The sequence below is a fragment of the Balaenoptera borealis genome, assembly GCF_965194805.1.
Source record: "Balaenoptera borealis genome assembly, chromosome: 4".
In the NCBI taxonomy this organism is placed as follows: domain Eukaryota; kingdom Metazoa; phylum Chordata; class Mammalia; order Artiodactyla; family Balaenopteridae; genus Balaenoptera; species Balaenoptera borealis.
In genome coordinates, this window is record NC_138861.1 from 127,574,383 (window position 1) to 127,593,488 (window position 19,106).

Here is a 19,106-nt window from a genome sequence, read left to right on the forward strand (position 1 = left end):
GAGGAGACGTGGACACAGAAGACACGTGGAGTCCTTTGACTTAGAGCAGCCTGTAGTGTAAGCCCTGACAACTGATTTTCCTTTTTTGTGATGCAAGCGCCTGACAAGTTTTGATTGTGGAGGTATCCCCCTCAAAGATGGCTCTCTCTCTCCACTGAACACAGTGCCAGCCACAGGAGTAGAAAAAAAGCCAGCCCGCCTCCCCCTCTCCCCCCAGGATCCTTTGTTTTACAGCTCTTGGTTGATCTCGATAACTGGCCATCTGGGCTCTTGCTTTTTCTCTTCTCACGCGCTAAAGTCCCACTCTTAGGTTTTTTCCACCAATACAGAGTGAACCCAAGAAACCCTAGGCCCCCACCCTTGACCCCAGTAAATGCAGAACCCCAGGCACACACCCTCTGTCTCTCTTTCTCCCTGCAACCTCTCTGTGTGGCCTCAGGGGTGCAATGTAATTTCCAGGACCTGTGCATAATAAACACTTCTCTTTTTCCCCCCAAAGTTTCCTGATGGTTATTGCTGAGGGTGTCTTGCAATCATAGTAAGAACCACAAGCACCGGTAAAGTCACAGCATTGGTTTTCCACAGGCTGAGACTGGGACAAAACACAGCCATTTTACCCCAGAGGAAAGACCTCAGAAAGAAATGAGTATCATACAATGTGGACTGGAGAGATGGAGGAATCTGAGTCCTTAACGATATAATTGAGCTGCTGAATCTCACAAATGTGAACCCACACAACTTCTGAACTTTTGCTATTTCCTTACTGTTTAAGTCAGTTCGTGTCAGGCATTTTGTTATTTAGAGCTGTCACCAGGTGGATGAGCGTTGTAATAAAATAGCTTCAACCGAGGAGGTCAACGGAAGGCCCAGATCAGCAATCTCGGTTCCACGACAGTAAGCAAAATATTGTGAACTACCACGTTAAGCTTAAGCATGAAGTAAAATTTATTTAAGCATAGGTACACTCTCAGAGAGCGGGCTGTTTCTGCGAATTGAAAGCAGCACTCCTATACAGGCTTAAGGGAGCTTTTAAGGAGCATTTTGCAGGGAGGCGGGGGTGAGTGACAGGGGATCATTATTTGATTGACAGTCCCGAGCTACGGAACAAGTTTACTGCTGCGCATGTTCTCACCCTTGAATTGCTAAGAAACTCCCCGGGGTGGGGGTGGGGGTGGGGGCAAAACCACATGCAGATTTTATTATAATTATGGTATAATGAGTTTGGGTTTACTGTAGGTTAAACACCTGTCTGGTCTGGGCATGCGCAGCCCGGGGAAGCCGATCGTGTTACTGTGCCCCTCTTTATCAGGATAAGCTGTCCACCACACGACCATAGTTTCGCCTGTTCCGGGTGCAGGTCAAGGGAGAGTCCCCCAGATGGCTGGGTGTGACTCGATTTCTTCTGGTCTTTCTCACCACTGTCACCTCCTCGCTGCCAATGTCTAACTACCTAACAGAGCCAGAAGCATCCCAATTGATACACACCAAGACAGGTCAATTTACAATGTTCTTGCAGCCGGTGGTCCCTATGAGTCAGTGTTATCTCAGATGAAAGACTTGTACTGCCATTCGCACCAAAGCTTTAACAGGAGTTAACAGAGGCTATTTCTAAAATAGCTTCAGCAAGGATCTTCAAGATGGTGGAAGAGTAAGATGCGGAGATCAACTTCCTCCCGACAGATACATCAGAAATACAACTACATGTGGAACAACTCCTACAGAACACCTACTGAACGCTGGCAGAAGACCTCAGACCTCCCAAAAGGCAAGAAACTCCCCACATACCTGGATAGGGTAAAAGAAAAAAGAAAAACAAAGACAAAAGAACAGGGACAGGACCTGCACCAGAGGGAGGGAGCCGTGAAGGAGGAAAGTTGTCCACACACTAGGAAGCCCCTTCGTGGGCGGAGACTGCAAGTGGCGGAGTGGGGAAGCTTCGGAGCCACGGAGGAGAGCGCAGCAACAGGGGTGCGGAGGGCAAAGCGGAGAGATTCCCACACAGAGGACCGGTGCCGAGCAGCACTCACCAGCCCGAGAGGCTTGTCTGCTCACCCGCCGGGGCAGGTGGGGGCTGGCAGCTGAGGCTCGGGCTTCGGTCGGATCGCAGGGAAAGGACTGGGGTTGACGGCGTGAACACTGCCTGAAGAGGGCTGGTGCGCCACAGCTAACCGGCAGGCAGTCCGGGGAAAAGTCTTCGAAAAGTCTTCAAGCTGCCGAAGAGACAAGAGACCACTGTTTCGGGGTGCATGAGGAGAGGGGATTCAGAGCACTGCCTAAACGAGCTCCAGAGACAGGCGTGAGCCGCGGCTATCAGCGCGGACCCCAGAGACAGGCATGAGATGCTAAGGCTGCTGCTGCCGCCACCAAGAAGCCTGTGTGCAAGCAGAGGTCACTATCCACACCGCCCCTCCCGGGAGCCTGTGCAGCCTGCCACTGCCAGGGTCCCGTGATCCAGGGACAACTTCCCCGGGAGAATGCACAGCGCACCTCAGGCTGGTGCAACGTCACGCCGGCCTCTGCCGCCGCGGGCTCGCCCCGCATCTGTACCCCTCTCACCCCCAGCCTGAGTGAGCCAGAGCCCCCGAATCAGCTGCTCCTTTAACCCCGTCCTGTCTGAGCGAAGAACAGACACCCTCAGGCGACCTACACGCAGAGGCGGGGCCAAATCCAAAGCTGAACCCTGGGAGCTGTGGGAACAAAGAAGAGACAGGGAAATTTCTCCCAGCAGCCTCAGGAGCAGCAGATTAAATCTCCACAATCAACTTGATGTACCCTGCATTTGTGGAATACCGCAATAGACAACGAATCATCCCAAATTGAGGAGGTGGACTTTGGGAGCAACGATATATATATATTTTTCCCTTTTTCTCTTTTTGTGAGTGTGTATGTGTATGCTTCTGTGTGTGATTTTTTCTGTATAGCTTTGCTTTTACCATTTGTCCTAGGGTTCTGTCTGTCTGTTTTTGTTTTTTTTTATTACTTAAAAAATTTTTTTATTAATAATTATTTTTTATTTTAATAACTTTATTTTATTTTACTTTATTTTCTTTCATCTTCTTTCTTTCTTTCTTTTTGTCCTCCCTTTTATTCTGAGCAATATGGAGGACAGGCTCTTGGTGCTTCAGCCAGGCATCAGGGCTGTGCCTCTGAGGTGGGAGAGCCAAGTTCAGGACACTGGTCCACAAGAGACCTCCCCAGTCCACGTAATATCAAATGGCAAAAATCTCCCAGAGATCTCCATCTCAACGGCAAGACCCAGCTCGACTCAACGACCAGCAAGCTACAGTGCTGGACACCCTATGCCAAACAACTAGCAAGACAGGAGCACAACCCGACCCATTAGCAGAGAGGCTGCCTAAAATCATAATAAGGCAACAGACACCCCAAAACACACCACCAGACGTGGACCTGCCCACCAGGAAGAAAAGATCCAGCCTTATCCACCAGAACATAGGCACTAGTCCCCTCCACCAGGAAGCCTACACAACCCACTGAACCAATCTTAGCCACTGGGAACAGACACCAGAAACAATGGAAACTACAAACCTGCAGCCTGTGAAAAGGAGACCCCAAACGCAGTAAGTTAAGCAAAATGAGAAGACAGAGAAACTTACAGCAGATGAAGGAGCAAGGCAAAAACCCACCAGACCTAACAAATGAAGAGGAAATAGGCAGTCTACCTGAAAAAGAATTCAGAATAATGACAGTAAAGATGATCCAAAATCTTGGAAATAGAATGGAGAAAATACAAGAAACATTTAACAAGGACCTAGAAGAATTAAAGAGCAAACAAACAGTGATGAACAACACAATAAATGAAATTTCAAATTATCTAGAAGGGATCAATAGCAGAATAACTGAGGCAGAAGAACGGATAAGTGACCTGGAAGATAAAATAGTGGAAATAACTACTGCAGAGCAGAATAAAGAAAAAACAATGAAAAGAATTGAGGACACTTTCAGAGACCTCTGGGACAACATTAAATGCACCAACATTCGAATTATAGGGGTCCCAGAAGAAGAAGAGAAAAAGAAAGAGACTGAGAAAATATTTGAAGAGATTATAGTAGAAAACTTCCCTAATATGGGAAAGGAAATAGTTAATCAAGTCCAGGAAGCACAGAGAGTCCCATACAGGATAAATCCAAGGAGAAACACACCAAGACACGTATTAATCAAACTATCAAAAATTAAATACAAACAACAAATTTTAAAAGCAGCAAGGGAAAAGCAACAAATAACACATAAGGGAATCCACATAAGGTTAACAGCTGATCTTTCAGCAGAAACTCTGCAAGTCAGAAGGGGGTGGCAGGACATATTTAAAGTGATGAAGGAGAAAAACCTACAACCAAGATTACTCTACCCAGCAAGGATCTCATTCGGATTTGACAGAGAAATTAAAAGCTTTATAGACAAGCAAAAGCTAAGAGAATTCAGCACCACCAAACCAGCTTTACAACAAATGCTAAAGGAACTTCTCTAGGCAGGAAACACAAGAGAAGGAAAAGACCTACAATAATAAACCCAAAACAATTAAGAAAATAGTAATAGGAACATACATATCGATAATTACCTTAAATGTAAATGGATTAAATGCTCCAACCAAAAGACATAGATTGGCTGAATGGATACAAAAACAAGACCCGTATATATGCTATCTAGCAGAGACCCACTTCAGACCTACAGACACATACAGACCGAAAGTGAGGGGATGGAAAAAGATATTCCATGCAAATGGAAATCAAAAGAAAGCTGGAGTAGCAATTCTCATATCAGACAAAATAGACCTTAAAACAAAGACTATTACAAGAGACAAAGAAGGACACTACATAATGATCAAGGGATCAATCCAAGAAGAAGATATAACAATTGTAAATATTTATGCACCCAACATAGGAGCACCTCAACACATAAGGCAAATACTAACAGCCATAAAAGGGGAAATTGACAGTATCACAATCATAGTAGGGGACTTTAACACCCCACTTTCACCAATGGACAGATCATCCAAAATGAAAATAAATAAGGAAATACAAGCTTTAAATGATACATTAAACAAGATGGACTTAATTGATATTTATAGGACATTCCATCCAAAAACAACAGAATACACATTCTTCTCAAGTGCTCATGGAACATTCTCCAGGATAGATCATACCTTGGGTCACAAGTCAAGCCTTGGTAAATTTAACAAAATTGAAATCGTATCAGTATCTTTTCCGACCACAGTGCTATAAGACTAGATATCAATTACAGGAAAACATCTGTAAGAAATACAAATACATGGACGTTAAAGAACACCCTAATAATAACCAAGAGATCACTGAAGAAATCAAAGGGGAAATCAAACAATACCTAGAAACAAATGACAATGAAAACACAATGACCCAAAACCTATGGGATGCAGCAAATGCAGTTCTAAGAGGGAAGTTTATAACAATACAATCCTACCTTAAGAAACAATAAACATCTCAAATAAACAATCTAACCTTACACCTAAAGCAATTAGAGAAAGAAGAACAAAAAAACCCCAAAGTTAGCAGAAGGGAAGAAATCAGAAATGAATGAAAAAGAAATGAAGGAAACAATAGCTAAGATCAATAAAACTAAAAGCTGGTTCTTTGAGAAGATAAAATTGATAAACCATTAGCATGACTTATCAAGAAAAAAAGGGAGAAGACTCAAATCAATAGAATTAGAAATGAAAAAGGGGAAGTAACAACTGACACTGCAGAAATACAAAGGATCATGAGACATTACTACAAGCAACTATATGCCAATAAAATGGACAACCGGGAAGAAATGGACAAATTCTTAGAAATGCACAACCTTCCGAGACTGAACCAGGAAGAAATAGAAAATATGAACAGACCAGTCACAAGCACTGAAATTGAAACTGTGATTAAAAATCTTCCAACAAACAAAAGCCCAGGACCAGATGGCTTCACAGGTGAATTCTATCAAACATTTAGAGAAGAGCTAACACCTGTCCTTCTCAAACTCTTCCAAAATTTTGCAGAAGGAGGAACACTCCCAAACTCATTCTAGGAGGCCATCACCCTGACACCAAAACCAGACAAAGATGTCACAAAAAAAGAAAACTATAGACCAATATCACGGATGAACATAGATGCAAAAATCCTCAACAAAATACTAGCAAACAGAATCCAACAGCACATTAAAAGGATCATACACCATGATCAACTGGGGTTTATCCCAGGAATGCAAGGATTCTTCAATATACGCAAATCAATCAATGTTATACACCATATTAACAAATTGAAGGGGAAAAACCATATGATCATCTCAATAGATGCAGAGAAAGCTTTCGACAAAATTCAACCCCGATTTATGATAAAAACCCTCCACAAAGTAGGCATAGAGGGAACTTGCCTCAACATAATAAAGGCCATATATGACAAACCCACAGCCAACATCGTCCTCAATGGTGAAAAACTGAAACCATTTCCACTAAGATCAGGAACAAGACAAGGTTGCCCATTCTTACCACTATTATTCAACATAGTTTTTGAAGTTTTAGCCACAGCGACTAGAAAAGAAAAAGAAATAAAAGGAATCCAAATTGGAAAAGAAGAAGTAAAGCTGTCACTGTTTGCAAATGCCATGATACTATACATAGAGAATCCTAAAGATGCTACCAAAAAACTACTAGGGCTAATCAATGAATTTGGTAAAGTAGCAGGATACAAAAGTAATGCACAGAAATCTCTTGCATTCCTATACACTAATGATGAAAAATCTGAAAGTGAAATTAAGAAAACTCTCCCACTTACCATTGCAACAAAATGAATAAAATATCTAGGAATAAACCTACCTAAGGAGACAAAAGACCTGTATGCAGAAAACTATAAGACACTGATGAAAGAAATTAAAGATGATACCAACAGATGGACAGATATACCATGTTCTTGGATTGGAAGAATCAACATTGTGAAAACGACTATACTACCCAAAGCAATCTACACGTTCAATGCAATCCCTATCAAACTACCACTTGCACAGAACTAGAACAAAAAATTTCACAATTTGTATGGAAACAGAAAAGACCCCAAATAGCCAAAGCAATCTTGAGAAAGAAAAACGGAGCTGGAGGAATCAGGCTCCCTGACTTCAGACTATACTACAAAGCTACAGTAATCAAGACAGTATGGTACTGGCACAAAAACAGAAATATAGATCAATGGAACAGGATAGAAAGCCCAGAGATAAACCCACGCACATATGGTCACCTTATCTTTGATAAAGGAGGCAAGAATATACAGTGGAGAGAAGACAGCCTCTTCAAGAAGTGGTGCTGGGAAAACTGGACAGCTACATGTAAAAGAATGAAATTAGAACACTCTCTAACACCATACACAAAAATAAACTCAAAATGGATTAAAGACCTAAATGTAAGGCCAGACACTATCAAAGTCTTAGAGGGAAACAGAGGTAGAACACTCTATGACATAAATCACAGCAAGATCCTTATTGACCCACCTCCTAGAGAAATGGAAATAAAAACAAAAATAAACAAATGGGACCTAATGAAACTTAAAAGCTTTTGCACAGCAAAGGAAACCATAAACAAGATGAAAAGACAACCCTCAGAATGGGAGAAAGTATGTGCAAATGAAGCAACTGACAAAGGATTAATCTCCAAAATTTACAAGCAGCTCATGCAGCTCAATCTCAAAAAAACAAACAACCCAATCCAAAAATGGGCAGAAGACCTAAATAGACATTTCTCCAAAGACGATATACAGATTGCCAACAAACACATGAACGAATGCTCAACATCATTAATCATTAGAGAAATGCACATCAAAACTACAATGTGATATCATCTCACACCATTCAGAATGGCCATCATCAAAAAATCTAAAAACAATAAATGCTGGAGAGGGTGTGGAGAAAAGGGAACCCTCATACACTGTTGGTGGGAATGTAAATTGATACAGCCCCTATGGAGAACAGTATGGAGGTTCCTTAAAAATCTAAAAATAGAACTACCATACGACCCAGCAATCCCACTACTGGGCATATACCCTGAGAAAACCATAATTCAAAAAGAGTCATGTACCAAAATGTTCATTGCAGCTCTATTTACAATAGCCAGGACATGGAAGCAACCTAAGTGTCCATCCACAGATGAATGGATAAAGAAGATGTGGCACATATATACAATGGAATATTACTCAGCCATAAAAAGAAATGAAATTGAGTTATTTGTGGTGAGGTGGATGGACCTAGAGTCTGTCATACAGAGTGAAGTAAGTCAGAAAGAGAAAAACAAATACCGTATGCTAACATATATATATGGAATCTTAAAAAAGGAAAAAAAAAAAGGTCATGAAGAACCTAGGGGCAAGACGGGAATAAAGACACAGACCTACTAGAGAATGGACTTGAGGATATGGGGAGGGGGAAGGGTAAGCTAGGACAAAGTGAGAGAGTGGCATGGACATATATACACTACCAAAAGTAAAATAGATAGCTAGTGGGAAATAGCCGCATAGCACAGGGAGATCAGCTCGGTGCTTTGTGACCACCTAGAGGGGTGGGATAGGGAGGGTGAGTAGGAGGGAGATGCAAGAGGGAAGAGAAATGGGGACATATGTATATGTATAACTGATTCACTTTGTTATAAAGCAGAAACTAACACACCATTGTAAAGCAATTATACTCCAATAAAGATGTTAAAAAATATATATTATTTTGTAAGTTTGTATGATGATAGAGGATAACTAGACTTACTGTGGTGATTATTTTGCAGTGTATACAAATATCAAGTCATTGTGTTGTACACCTGAAACTAATATAACGTTATATGTCAATAATATCTCAATAAAAATTAAAAAATAAAATGAGACCAATAAATAATAATAATAAAATAAAATAAAATAGCTTCAGCAGTAACCACAGTAGTAGTCAGCTTACCTCTCCAGCCTTAGATGCTATTTTGTAGTCCTATTATAAAGATCAGTGAATTGTTCTCCTTACTGAATTCCTTTTCATAAAAGAAATCTTTATTTCTTAAATTGCACAAGGGGGTGTTTTTCAGGAACAGAGAATATTCTCTACTGACAAACTAACAATAATCTCCAAACCCTCCTCTCTGGTAGAGCAAATTTTTAAAAAGAAAATGATTATCATATAGTGATATTACTCTTGTAATTTTCATTCACACTGTTTGCTAAAAGCCAGAACAAAAGTGCTACCTCTTCAAACGCTCCTTTGTGGAGCTCATTTGTAATGTGTAAAAAGGGTAGAAATTACAAGGCATTGTACAAATGAAGAATTTTAGAAAAAAAAAGTTGTATAAATCCAATATATCTAATTATTTTTAAAAGAGAGAGGGAGGAAAGACTTAAGGATTCTTCCTGTACTAGTAGAAGAAATAATTATAGACATGTTTGTTGAAATGCTTCTTTATCTTAAAGCAGTTTATCTTTTATTTATTAGTATTGCATACTTAAATATATACTGAAAGAAATGTAGGATCTTGCTGGTAATGTTTTGTCCACTACATTTTGTAGCTATTTTATTGTGACACTTATAAAATTACATGTCAGGTAGGAAATTCAGAAAGAGAGATTCCAAAGGAACATACTGCCAAGTTCTCCTGTTAATTTATCTCAATTCTAGAAGCAGACCCACTCTCAAGGTCAAGGGAGCTTTGCAACAGGATAATCCAGCTGATGCCTGACTTCAAACAATGATTTTGTTTATATTTGCCTTTAGAATATATCGGCATAGGCAATGCAAATCCTAATTCTAAATTGTGAAATTTTGGCCTTACCTTCTAAGAGCTCCCTTTGCCATTCCAATTGTTCATTCAGGATTTATTCCAGAAGAATTTTATTTATTTTTTAATTTAATTTTTATTTTATATTGAGGTCAGAAGAATTTTAAAATTGGTCAATATTTTCTTAAAGTTATTTAGGTTCTGAAAATAGCATTAAAATAATTAGTGAGGAATAAGACGGAAACTATATAAAAAAGGAAAGTTATATGCTCCATGTTCAATTGAAAAGGCAGAACATTTACGCATGAGAAAAACAAGACCCTACATATTTCCTAATATGACATCACTCAGTCTGAGTTTTAACTCACTTCCATAAGCTTTTCATTCATTTTAATTTGTAAAATAAATGAGTTGCTCTAAATAGATCTCTGAATAGTTCCTTAGAGCTTTAAGATATTATTCTGAGAATACATCAATAAAATATAAAAAGCATATTAACAGAAAGTAAATAATTGAATCTAAGTGGGATCTGTGAGAGAATTTGGAGCCCAGAAGGGTGAAGTATTTGTTCTTCTGTCATGTTCCATCAAAAGAACAGAATCTATACCCTAAGTCTTAATCTACATTTTTAATAAATATTATTAGATATCTCCCTCTATTTTCTTTTTAAAAAGGAAGCTACAAAATCACACCTCATTCTCTTCTATGGTATCTAAAATTCTGGTTTTTATGGCCATCAAATGCTTTGAAATTTTTTCCTTGATTTATTACTTCTAATAATTCAGAAATAAATTCTATTTCAAATTAATTCTATTTTAATTAGCTAAGAATATCAGAATTTTCTTCAACTTGGACAAGCCACTTCCTGAATTTGAACCTCAATTTTTCATCAATTAAATGAAGGAATGAAAATGTTGGATAAGGTTGCTTCTGTAGTCTCTACCAACACTGAAACTAATGATTCCATGGACCAATTTAGAGATACCTACTACAATATCATTTTTCTGGTGGAAAGTGGAGCTAGAGGGCAAAGAATGGAAAAGTTCCCTGCAAATTACTACATGTAGCTGACAGAGAGAACATAAAAAGTAGATTTTTTATAAGTGAAAATCTAAACAGCTTTAGAATTAAGTTTTGCTTGCATTTCCTGAATAAGTTGAAATTATATAACATTAAAATAACTATTTTGAAGGCATCATCATCCATTTGGAAATACAATTCCCAAAAATTACTCAGTAAAAGCAATATTCTCCAAATATTCAGGATCTTGGGGGACTATATATACATATAGCCCTTTGCAAATTCATACTTTGCTAAAAACTAATTATGAATTCTTTTCATGCAAAACATGGCTTTTTGCCATATAACAATATAAAAATGTGAAATTCACATATACCAGACATGTTTTAATTATTTTCTTGAAGTTCTGTTTGTAATTATCCCATTTGGGTGGGAAGGAAAGGAGAGCAGATGGCAGATAGTATATGGGGAATAAATATACTCGTGTACTAGTATGTACTGTGATACATATCCTGTTTGTCCAGATGATACCTTCAGGACCAATACAGAAATACCTTGGAGACACTGTGGGTTTGGTTTCAGACCACGACAATAAAGTGAGTATTGCTATAAAGCAAGTCATGCAAATTTTTTGGTTACCCAGTGCATATAAAAGTTATGTTTACACTATACTATAGTCTGTTAAGTGTGCAATAGCATTATATCTAAAGAAGTGTACATACCTTAATTAAAAATACTTTATTGCTAAAACGTACAAACTATCATCTGAGCCTTCAGTGAATTGTTTTTTTTTTTTTTTTTTTGGTTGCACCAGGTCTTAGTTGTGGCATGCGGGATCTAGTTCCCTGACCAGGGATCGAACCTGGGCCCCCTGCATTGGGAGTGCGGAGTCTTAACCACTGGACCACCAGGGAAGTCAGCCTTCAGTGAATTGTAATCTTTTTGTTGGTGGAGTGTTTGAAATATTGTGAGAATTACCAAAATGTGACACAGAGGCATGAAGTGAGCAAAGGCTGTTAGAAAAATGGCACCATGGACTTGCTCCACACAGGGTTGCCACAAAACTTCAATTTGTAAATAACATGATATCTGTGAAGCACAATAAAATAAGGTATACCAGAACAGTAGTTATGATTGCCTCATAAAACAAGGTAATAATTGCCAAGACACATTCCAAGAAGAACCACTAGCATCATATTCATTTAGAAAAATATTTGTACCAAGAGAAAAAAATTTTACCATATTTTGAGAAAAGTGATAGAACAGGGTTTTGATATAACAGCATTCTTTGTTTTCTGTTTATCTTATTTGATGTTCTCTGAGCTTCTTGGATCTGCAGTTAGGTATCTTTCACTAACTTTGGAAAGTTCTTAGCCATAATTACTTCAAATATTTATTTTGCCTTGTTTGCCTTTTTCTCCCTCTGGTATTCCAATTTTGTGCACCTTTTGATTGCTATCCCACACAGTCTGGATGTGCTATTCAGCTTGCTTTTATTTATTTTTTTTCTCTTTGTCTTTCAATTTGGGAAGTTTCCATTGAGCTATCTTCAAGTTCACTAATTATTTCCTCAACTGTGTGGAGGCTAATAAACCTATCAAAGGCATTTGTGTTACAATGTTATTTTTTTCATTTCTAGCATTGCCTTTTGGTTCTTCCTTATAGTTTCCATCTCTCTGCTGATACTATCCATCTGGTCTTGCATGTTATCTAATTTTCCCATTAGGGTCCTTTAAATATTAATCATAGCTATGCTAAATTCCTTGTCTGATAGTCCCAACACCTGTGTCTTTTCTGAGTGTAGTTCTGAAGCTTGCTTTATGTCCTCAAATTGTATTTTTTCTTACCTTTTAGCTTAGCTTAGATTTTTTTGTTGAAAGCTGGACATGTTGTATCAGATAATAGGTACTCAAATAAATAGGACTTTAGTATAATGATTCATGTTAATATGGCTAGAAGCTAGACTGTGTTTAAGGTTGTTACAGCTATAGGTATCAGAGACTTCAAATTCTTCTAGTGTTCTTGTTTTTGCCTCCTGACTTGGGATTTTGGGCTCTCCTTATACTGCTGCTTAGAGACAGTCTGTGTCTTGCAACTCTTTCCGTTGTAATCTCCTCTTAGTATACTAAAGGGCTTTGGGTGTGATGATGGGGCATGGGGAAGAGGACACATTCAATAGTATTCTGATTAAGATGCAGTCTTTTAGTGAGCCAGTGTCTTGAGGGTGTGGTCTTCACAAGTATGTCTGTACCTTCTCCAGGGGTATAACTTGTTCTCCTCCCTGCCTCTTACACTCTTCCTTGGCTATAGTATTCCCAATATATTTCCTTAAAACCCTCTTCCCTGTTGAGTTTGATTTTTTATTTTGTTTTGAATGATTTTTTGTTGGTGTTTTTCTTGTTTGTTTGCTTGTTTGCTTTTTCCCTAGGGGATACAAGAAAGTTGAAGCTGGGGTGAAATTCCCTTCCCTTACCTGTGATAAGTTTTCAGAATTGCCCTCTGGCAAGTTCATTCCCCCTGGAGAACAGGCTTTGTAGGGAGAAAAGTCTGAGCAAGTTTCCATGATGGCTATAACACCCCTCCTCCAGCTCTCGGCCAGAAGGACATTTTTCTCAAAGGCTCACTGGGATAACCCAGGGGGGTTCCTGGAGTCAAAGACTGAATGAGTGTGGGATCCACCTATGACTGCAGCAACTGGGATTTTTTCACTCATATGTTAGCCTACACTCAGCCCCAGCAATTCTTCAAAATAGCCACTTAACTTTTCCTACCATCTTATAAATCCCAAAGGCTTCTGTTCCAGGTAAACCAATCTCAGGAGCTGTTTGTCTCTTCCTGTATCTGACTCTCCAGAGTTTAGGGTGACCATTTGCCCAAAGATCAGCTCTCTGATGGGTCCAAGAAAAGCTGACTTCCAGTTTGCCCTGCTTTTTCTTGTTGTAAGAGTAACAATTTCAAGCTCTTCACATGTCAGAACTGAACTAGAAGTCTCACATCCTTCATTTTGGTTTGTGTCCCTCCATCTTTCTTCTGCTTTTCTAAGAGTCTTTTTTCAAGTGTTCAATTTGATCAAACTATAGAGATGAATTAGGAATTATGTGGGAAGTTTTATCTTCAATTCCCCTAGCTTAGTGAGACATGAAATGGCTAAATGCAAAGTACTGATTCACCAAGTCCTAGAGGTTTACAGAGGAAGATATGAAGTTTTAGTGTGATTGTCCGAATGAGGAACCAATGGGGACTCTGTTGATCATGATCTTAGTGTCACCCAGACTTTGAAGGCAGTTCTTGTGGTCTTTAGATTTAAGTTTCTCAATCAGAAATAGTGATATTGGGGCTTCCCTGGTGGCACAGTGGTTAAGAATCCACCTGCCAATGCAGAGGACAAGGGTTCTAGCCCTGGTCCAGGAAGATCCCACATGCCATGGAGCAACTAAGCCCGTGCACCACAACTACTGAGCCTGCACTCTAGAGCACTGAGCCACAACTACTGAGCCCGCATGCTGCAACTACTGAAGCCCAGGTGTCTAGAACCCATGCTCCGCAACAAGAGAAGCCACCACAGTGAGAAGCCCGTGCACCACAGTGAAGAGTAGCCCCCGATCACCACAACTAGAGAAAGCCCACACACAGCAACAAAGACCCAACGCAGCCACAAATAAATAAATAATATAAATAGATAATACTTTTTAAAAAAGAAAATAAATAGTGATATCAGTCTAGGAAAGAACACACAAATGCTCTGACCTGTAGCAGGTGAGAAGGATGAGATTCTGAGTCAGGTTATTTGTGATAACTGAGCTCACCAGAATTAGACTTAAAGGAGAGATGATCTTCAGACACAGAATACTATTGCCAATCCTATCCCAATGGAAAAGAAAGACCCTAGATAATTTAAGTTTTTTCTCTTCCCCAAAAGAGCATGGTCATAGATTTTTGATATTTTATTTTTTGTTACATATGTTTTGCTGTTACAGCATTTTAAAATGAGAATTTTTTCTTATAGTATAGTTTGGATGAGCCTTTATATATATATATATATACTATATATAGCACATATCTAAATTGCATTTAAATTATTCATTACTCTGGAAAACTGAAATCCTTTAACTACTTAACTAGTATTTGCAAGATCCATGAAACTGATTGTTGTAACTCAAAATTACTGCAAGATATAAAAGGAACTGCTAAATATTTTTGTTTTTAAAAATGTAAGTCTGTATTGTAATTCTTATATAAATTTTGCATGCAAAATTTTGAAACTGGATCATCAATTCATACTGTACAAGTTAAAGCTGTTAAGCAAGTATTTATGATTAAATAGAAACCCCACTCCTCACCCAAACCACAAAGCAGAGGATTGCTTATAAACAATTCTTGGCTTAGTAACAATTAGTGATATCTACAGTGTGCAATGCCTGAATCCACAGACAGTACTGTATATCTTCTAAATCATTTACAAAATTTTAGTCTAACGAATAATATTTGTAGGAAGACTGAAAAGAATTAAGATCCTGCTCACCAATATGTTTTAATCTTGCTCTGAAAAAATTAGCATGGATCCTATTCTTGTTCAACTCTTGGCTAGTTCAAGGCTGGCAATTAGCATCAATGGAGGTCTTTTCACAAATGGTCTTTTAACTCCCTGCCACCTGTCCACTAGGCAGAGAATTTATATCATCAACAGATTAAGCATCAGTTCCTAAACAGATGGGAGCAATTTTTAGTTACTATTAATTTGATCAGATTTGGAGTAGCAACGTAACTGTGAAAAAACTCTCATATTATTTGTTTTTCATGTGCATTACTTTATTTATTTATTTTTAGTAAAAGATACATAGCTCTGGCAATTTTCACTTTGTTTTAACAAGCTTCTCATGTTCCACTGAGTTTTTCATTGACTCAAATATATATTCACCTCTGTAAAACCAAAATCTTTGAGAAGTACTCTAAAAGTATGGCTGAATTAAAAGAATTTTTGTAAGAAAGTTTTCTCTAACTGCTTAGTAGATAGATTGTCTAGGGTGCAATCATTTAGCATCACTAAATGAAATATGGTAAAGTAAGAAACTTTGTTATCCTTGCTTTTCATTTCCATAACAAAATGCTGCTTTGGAAATTTTGCTTTTAAGATTCAGATTACAACTATAAAGATAGCATTCTACGCAGGACCTGATATATAGTGGGGATAAAAACTATTAAGATTTATCTGATTACATGCAATGCTCATTATTTACAAATTCCATATTTGTGAATTTACCTACTTGCTAAAAGTTATTTGTAACCTCAAAATTAATACTCAAGGTACTTTCAGATCATTTCTGGACATGCACAGAGAAGCAAAAAATTTGAATCACCTAACACATACATTCCCAGCTGAGATCAAACAAGGCAATGCTCTGCCTTGTTTTTAGCTTTTACATTGTAAAAAAGTATCCTTTTGTGGTCAATTTAGAGCCATGTTTTTCACATATTTGAGGGTTTTGTTGGTGATTTTGCTGTTTAAAATCCCCGAAGTGTAATGCTGAAGTGCTGTCTAGTCTTTCTAAGCTCAAGAAGGATGTGACATGCCTTATGAAGAAAACCAAAAAAATTTGCATTATAAAAAAAAAAAGAAAAGAAAACGTGTGGGATAAGCTTCACTCAGGCATGAATTATAGCACTGCGGGCTGTGCATTCAGTGTTAGAGGATCAATAATATACATAAATAGAGTGTCTCTAAACAGTAATACACACAAAATGACGTTACGCATTGATCTGTTGATGAAAACTGTGTGAGCAAAAGCTGCAGGAACCTAACCCTGTATTTCTTCTAGAAGCAATGATTCAACAGTCATTAATTCAGGGTTCAGCATGCTTTTATAAAGCTTAACTACTGCAAATAATGAGAACCTACCATATCTACTTTCAGATTACTGGCAGCATACTCAAGTATATACTAACCTTTTTAATGTAAGGAGTTATAGTGATGTTGATGGACACTACAGTGAGATAGATGCTAATTCAAAAAGGTGACCTACTCATGAAATAGCATCTGTATCATAGGCAATTCTGCATTTTTCTAGGGTTATCATTTATTTGAAAGGAACTATTTATAATATTTACATAAATTATTACATAACCACATTTTTTTCTTCAAAGGTTTCTATAATAAATACTTTACAAAGATCATTGTGAATCTATTCACAAAGAATTTGGCACTTTAATTAATATTTCCTCAACCATATATTTTTGCATAATGACTTTTCTAGAAACCCTGATATAAACACTGAAAACCACACCAAGACAGAAAATGACCTGAAGCAAAGATAAATAGGAAAGAGGCTGAGGTCCCTCAGTAATTATTGTCTCCAGCATTCACAAAATCACGTTCCTAATATCCACTTAGGTCAGAGAGGAAAATAAAATCTGTTTGACCTTACCATATGAGAGAGAGAAAACCACTTTCTTCCACTTTCAACGAAACTTCAATTTTTCTTTGATTCAGGCCAACACAGTCCTGTCAGAATTATGTGAAAAAATTTTGCTTTGTTTTTTAACTGCTGAAACACAAGCTACTTTCAGATTCTCAGGCTTTTGCATTAGCAATCATAAAATTATTGTAGTAGAATACAATTTTTGAAACTTTTTTAGTATGTTAGTAAATTACCAATTTTGTCTTTAGTCCAAGGAAAAAGTCAGCAATTTTAGATACATTGATAACAATATCAAAATTTGTAAGATTTTAGACTATTTCTTAAAGCAATACAAATTCCCCCTGCTGCCCCAAACTGAGGTCAGACACACTTTCCTAACAACCTTGAAATATTCTACCATAAGTATTTATTGATACTTTAAGAGGAGTCATATTTTACTAGTGGTAGATTTTAAACCAGTCTACAAATGCACTTTTACTTGAACTCAGCTGGGAGTCTCAAGAGATATAATCACTATAACTGCACAATAATTGAATTGCAAAAAATGAAAGAAATAAACTGAATAACAAAATTTGATCAGAGAGAGTTCTTTTTAAGGGAAAACTTTTTAGAGTGTGATAGAAAGTAAAGCTTCTGGAAGGCCTTGATTATTTTTTAATCACTTTAGCAATCTGGAAGCCCCATGTCTAAATGCAGAGAATGCCTTGGGCTTCCCCAGGAAGAGAATATATTGATTTCTGCATCAGGCCCTGAACAGATGGATGAGGGTCATAGTACATTATGCCAGAAATCAATGCCGTTTGACTCCATCATTTTCCAAGCAATAAATATCCTGTTATAACTGATGCCGTTATTTTAGTGTCTCCTATAGTTAAATTCTAAACACAATGCCAACCTATTAAATACTCTATATTCTACTCCCAAAATAAAGTAATTGAAAGAGATAATTTTTTAAAAAAAGAAAGGCAGAGCTGCCAGCATCAATATAGAAATTATAAAAACCCTTTTCTTTATTCCTATCAGGAATTCCAGCTCAAGAGTGCTCTAGTAAAAATGCCTAAGAAAACTTCTGGACAATGACATCAGGAAATGTTCCAGATGAAATTGTATCTAATATGCAATCCATCTGGTGCTTGCCTGAAAACAAACTTCAGAGAGAACCAGAATACAGCCCAGCTGCTTTCTCAAGTGGCACCCAAGAGACCTTATGCATCCTCTGCTGTTACACCCATGCTTGAGTGAATCTTTTACTGAGGCACAATTTCTGTTATCAGAAATCAGAGATCTTTGATTTATGGTATTTTTAACTTATGACCCCAGATGAGACTGGTAGCTTTTAGCCTCTATTCTTGCAAGACTCAATAAATGTCTTCCTTGTTAATAACCATGCTCAGGAAGGAATTGTTCTCTTAGCAAAGAGAGTTCCTCCAGGCATTTTTGTTTTACTTTTTGAAAACTTTAATTTTGTTTTGTGCCTCTTTTGAGATGATGAAATTCATGATTGAGAGTTACCTGTGACCTTCTATTTCCATTCTCTTGCTCCTTCATCTTGGAAATAACGGAACAATGGGATGCCTGGGTCCTAACATACATTTTGTCTCCTTTTGATACCTCTTGAATTCCTGAAAATGCTGAAAACCAAATGAGGACAGAAAATGCTTTGAATCACATATAGCTAGAAAGGGACTGGAGGAATTATTGCCAGACCACATTTTATATATTTTACTTCATATGATTATGAGTCTCTAACATCTAGGTACTTAGGAAGCTTAGGTCTAAAAGTCTGTTCAAATAACCACAAAGCTCAAAATCAAAACAAACACACTATATGAGCTTCTGCCAATCACTGATTTGCAAATATGAAATGTGTATAAACTATATAAACCATGCTTACTATGCAAAATATGCTTTGGTTAATA

General features: G+C 37.8%; 1 protein-coding gene across 6 annotated transcripts in view; it reads right to left on the reverse strand.

Moving 5' to 3' along the window:
• The window catches only part of LOC309627590 (uncharacterized protein), a 564,483-nt gene that overhangs the window by 9,000 nt on the left and 536,377 nt on the right, over window positions 1-19,106 (reverse strand). For 3 of the 6 annotated variants that reach the window (XR_014243827.1, XR_014243828.1, XR_014243830.1), the window contains one exon: window positions 17,194-18,818. The exons of 1 other annotated variant lie outside the window; for it this stretch is intronic. Coding sequence is in view for 1 of the 5 variants with exons in the window: in XM_082389723.1 (XP_082245849.1) it covers window positions 17,194-17,270; window positions 18,700-18,818 (196 nt within the window). In the remaining 4 variants the exon portion in view is untranslated. Of the gene's footprint in view, window positions 1-15,253; window positions 18,819-19,106 lie in introns of those variants that run through there. 2 more of the 6 variants (XM_082389723.1, XR_014243831.1) reach the window with 2 other exon arrangements.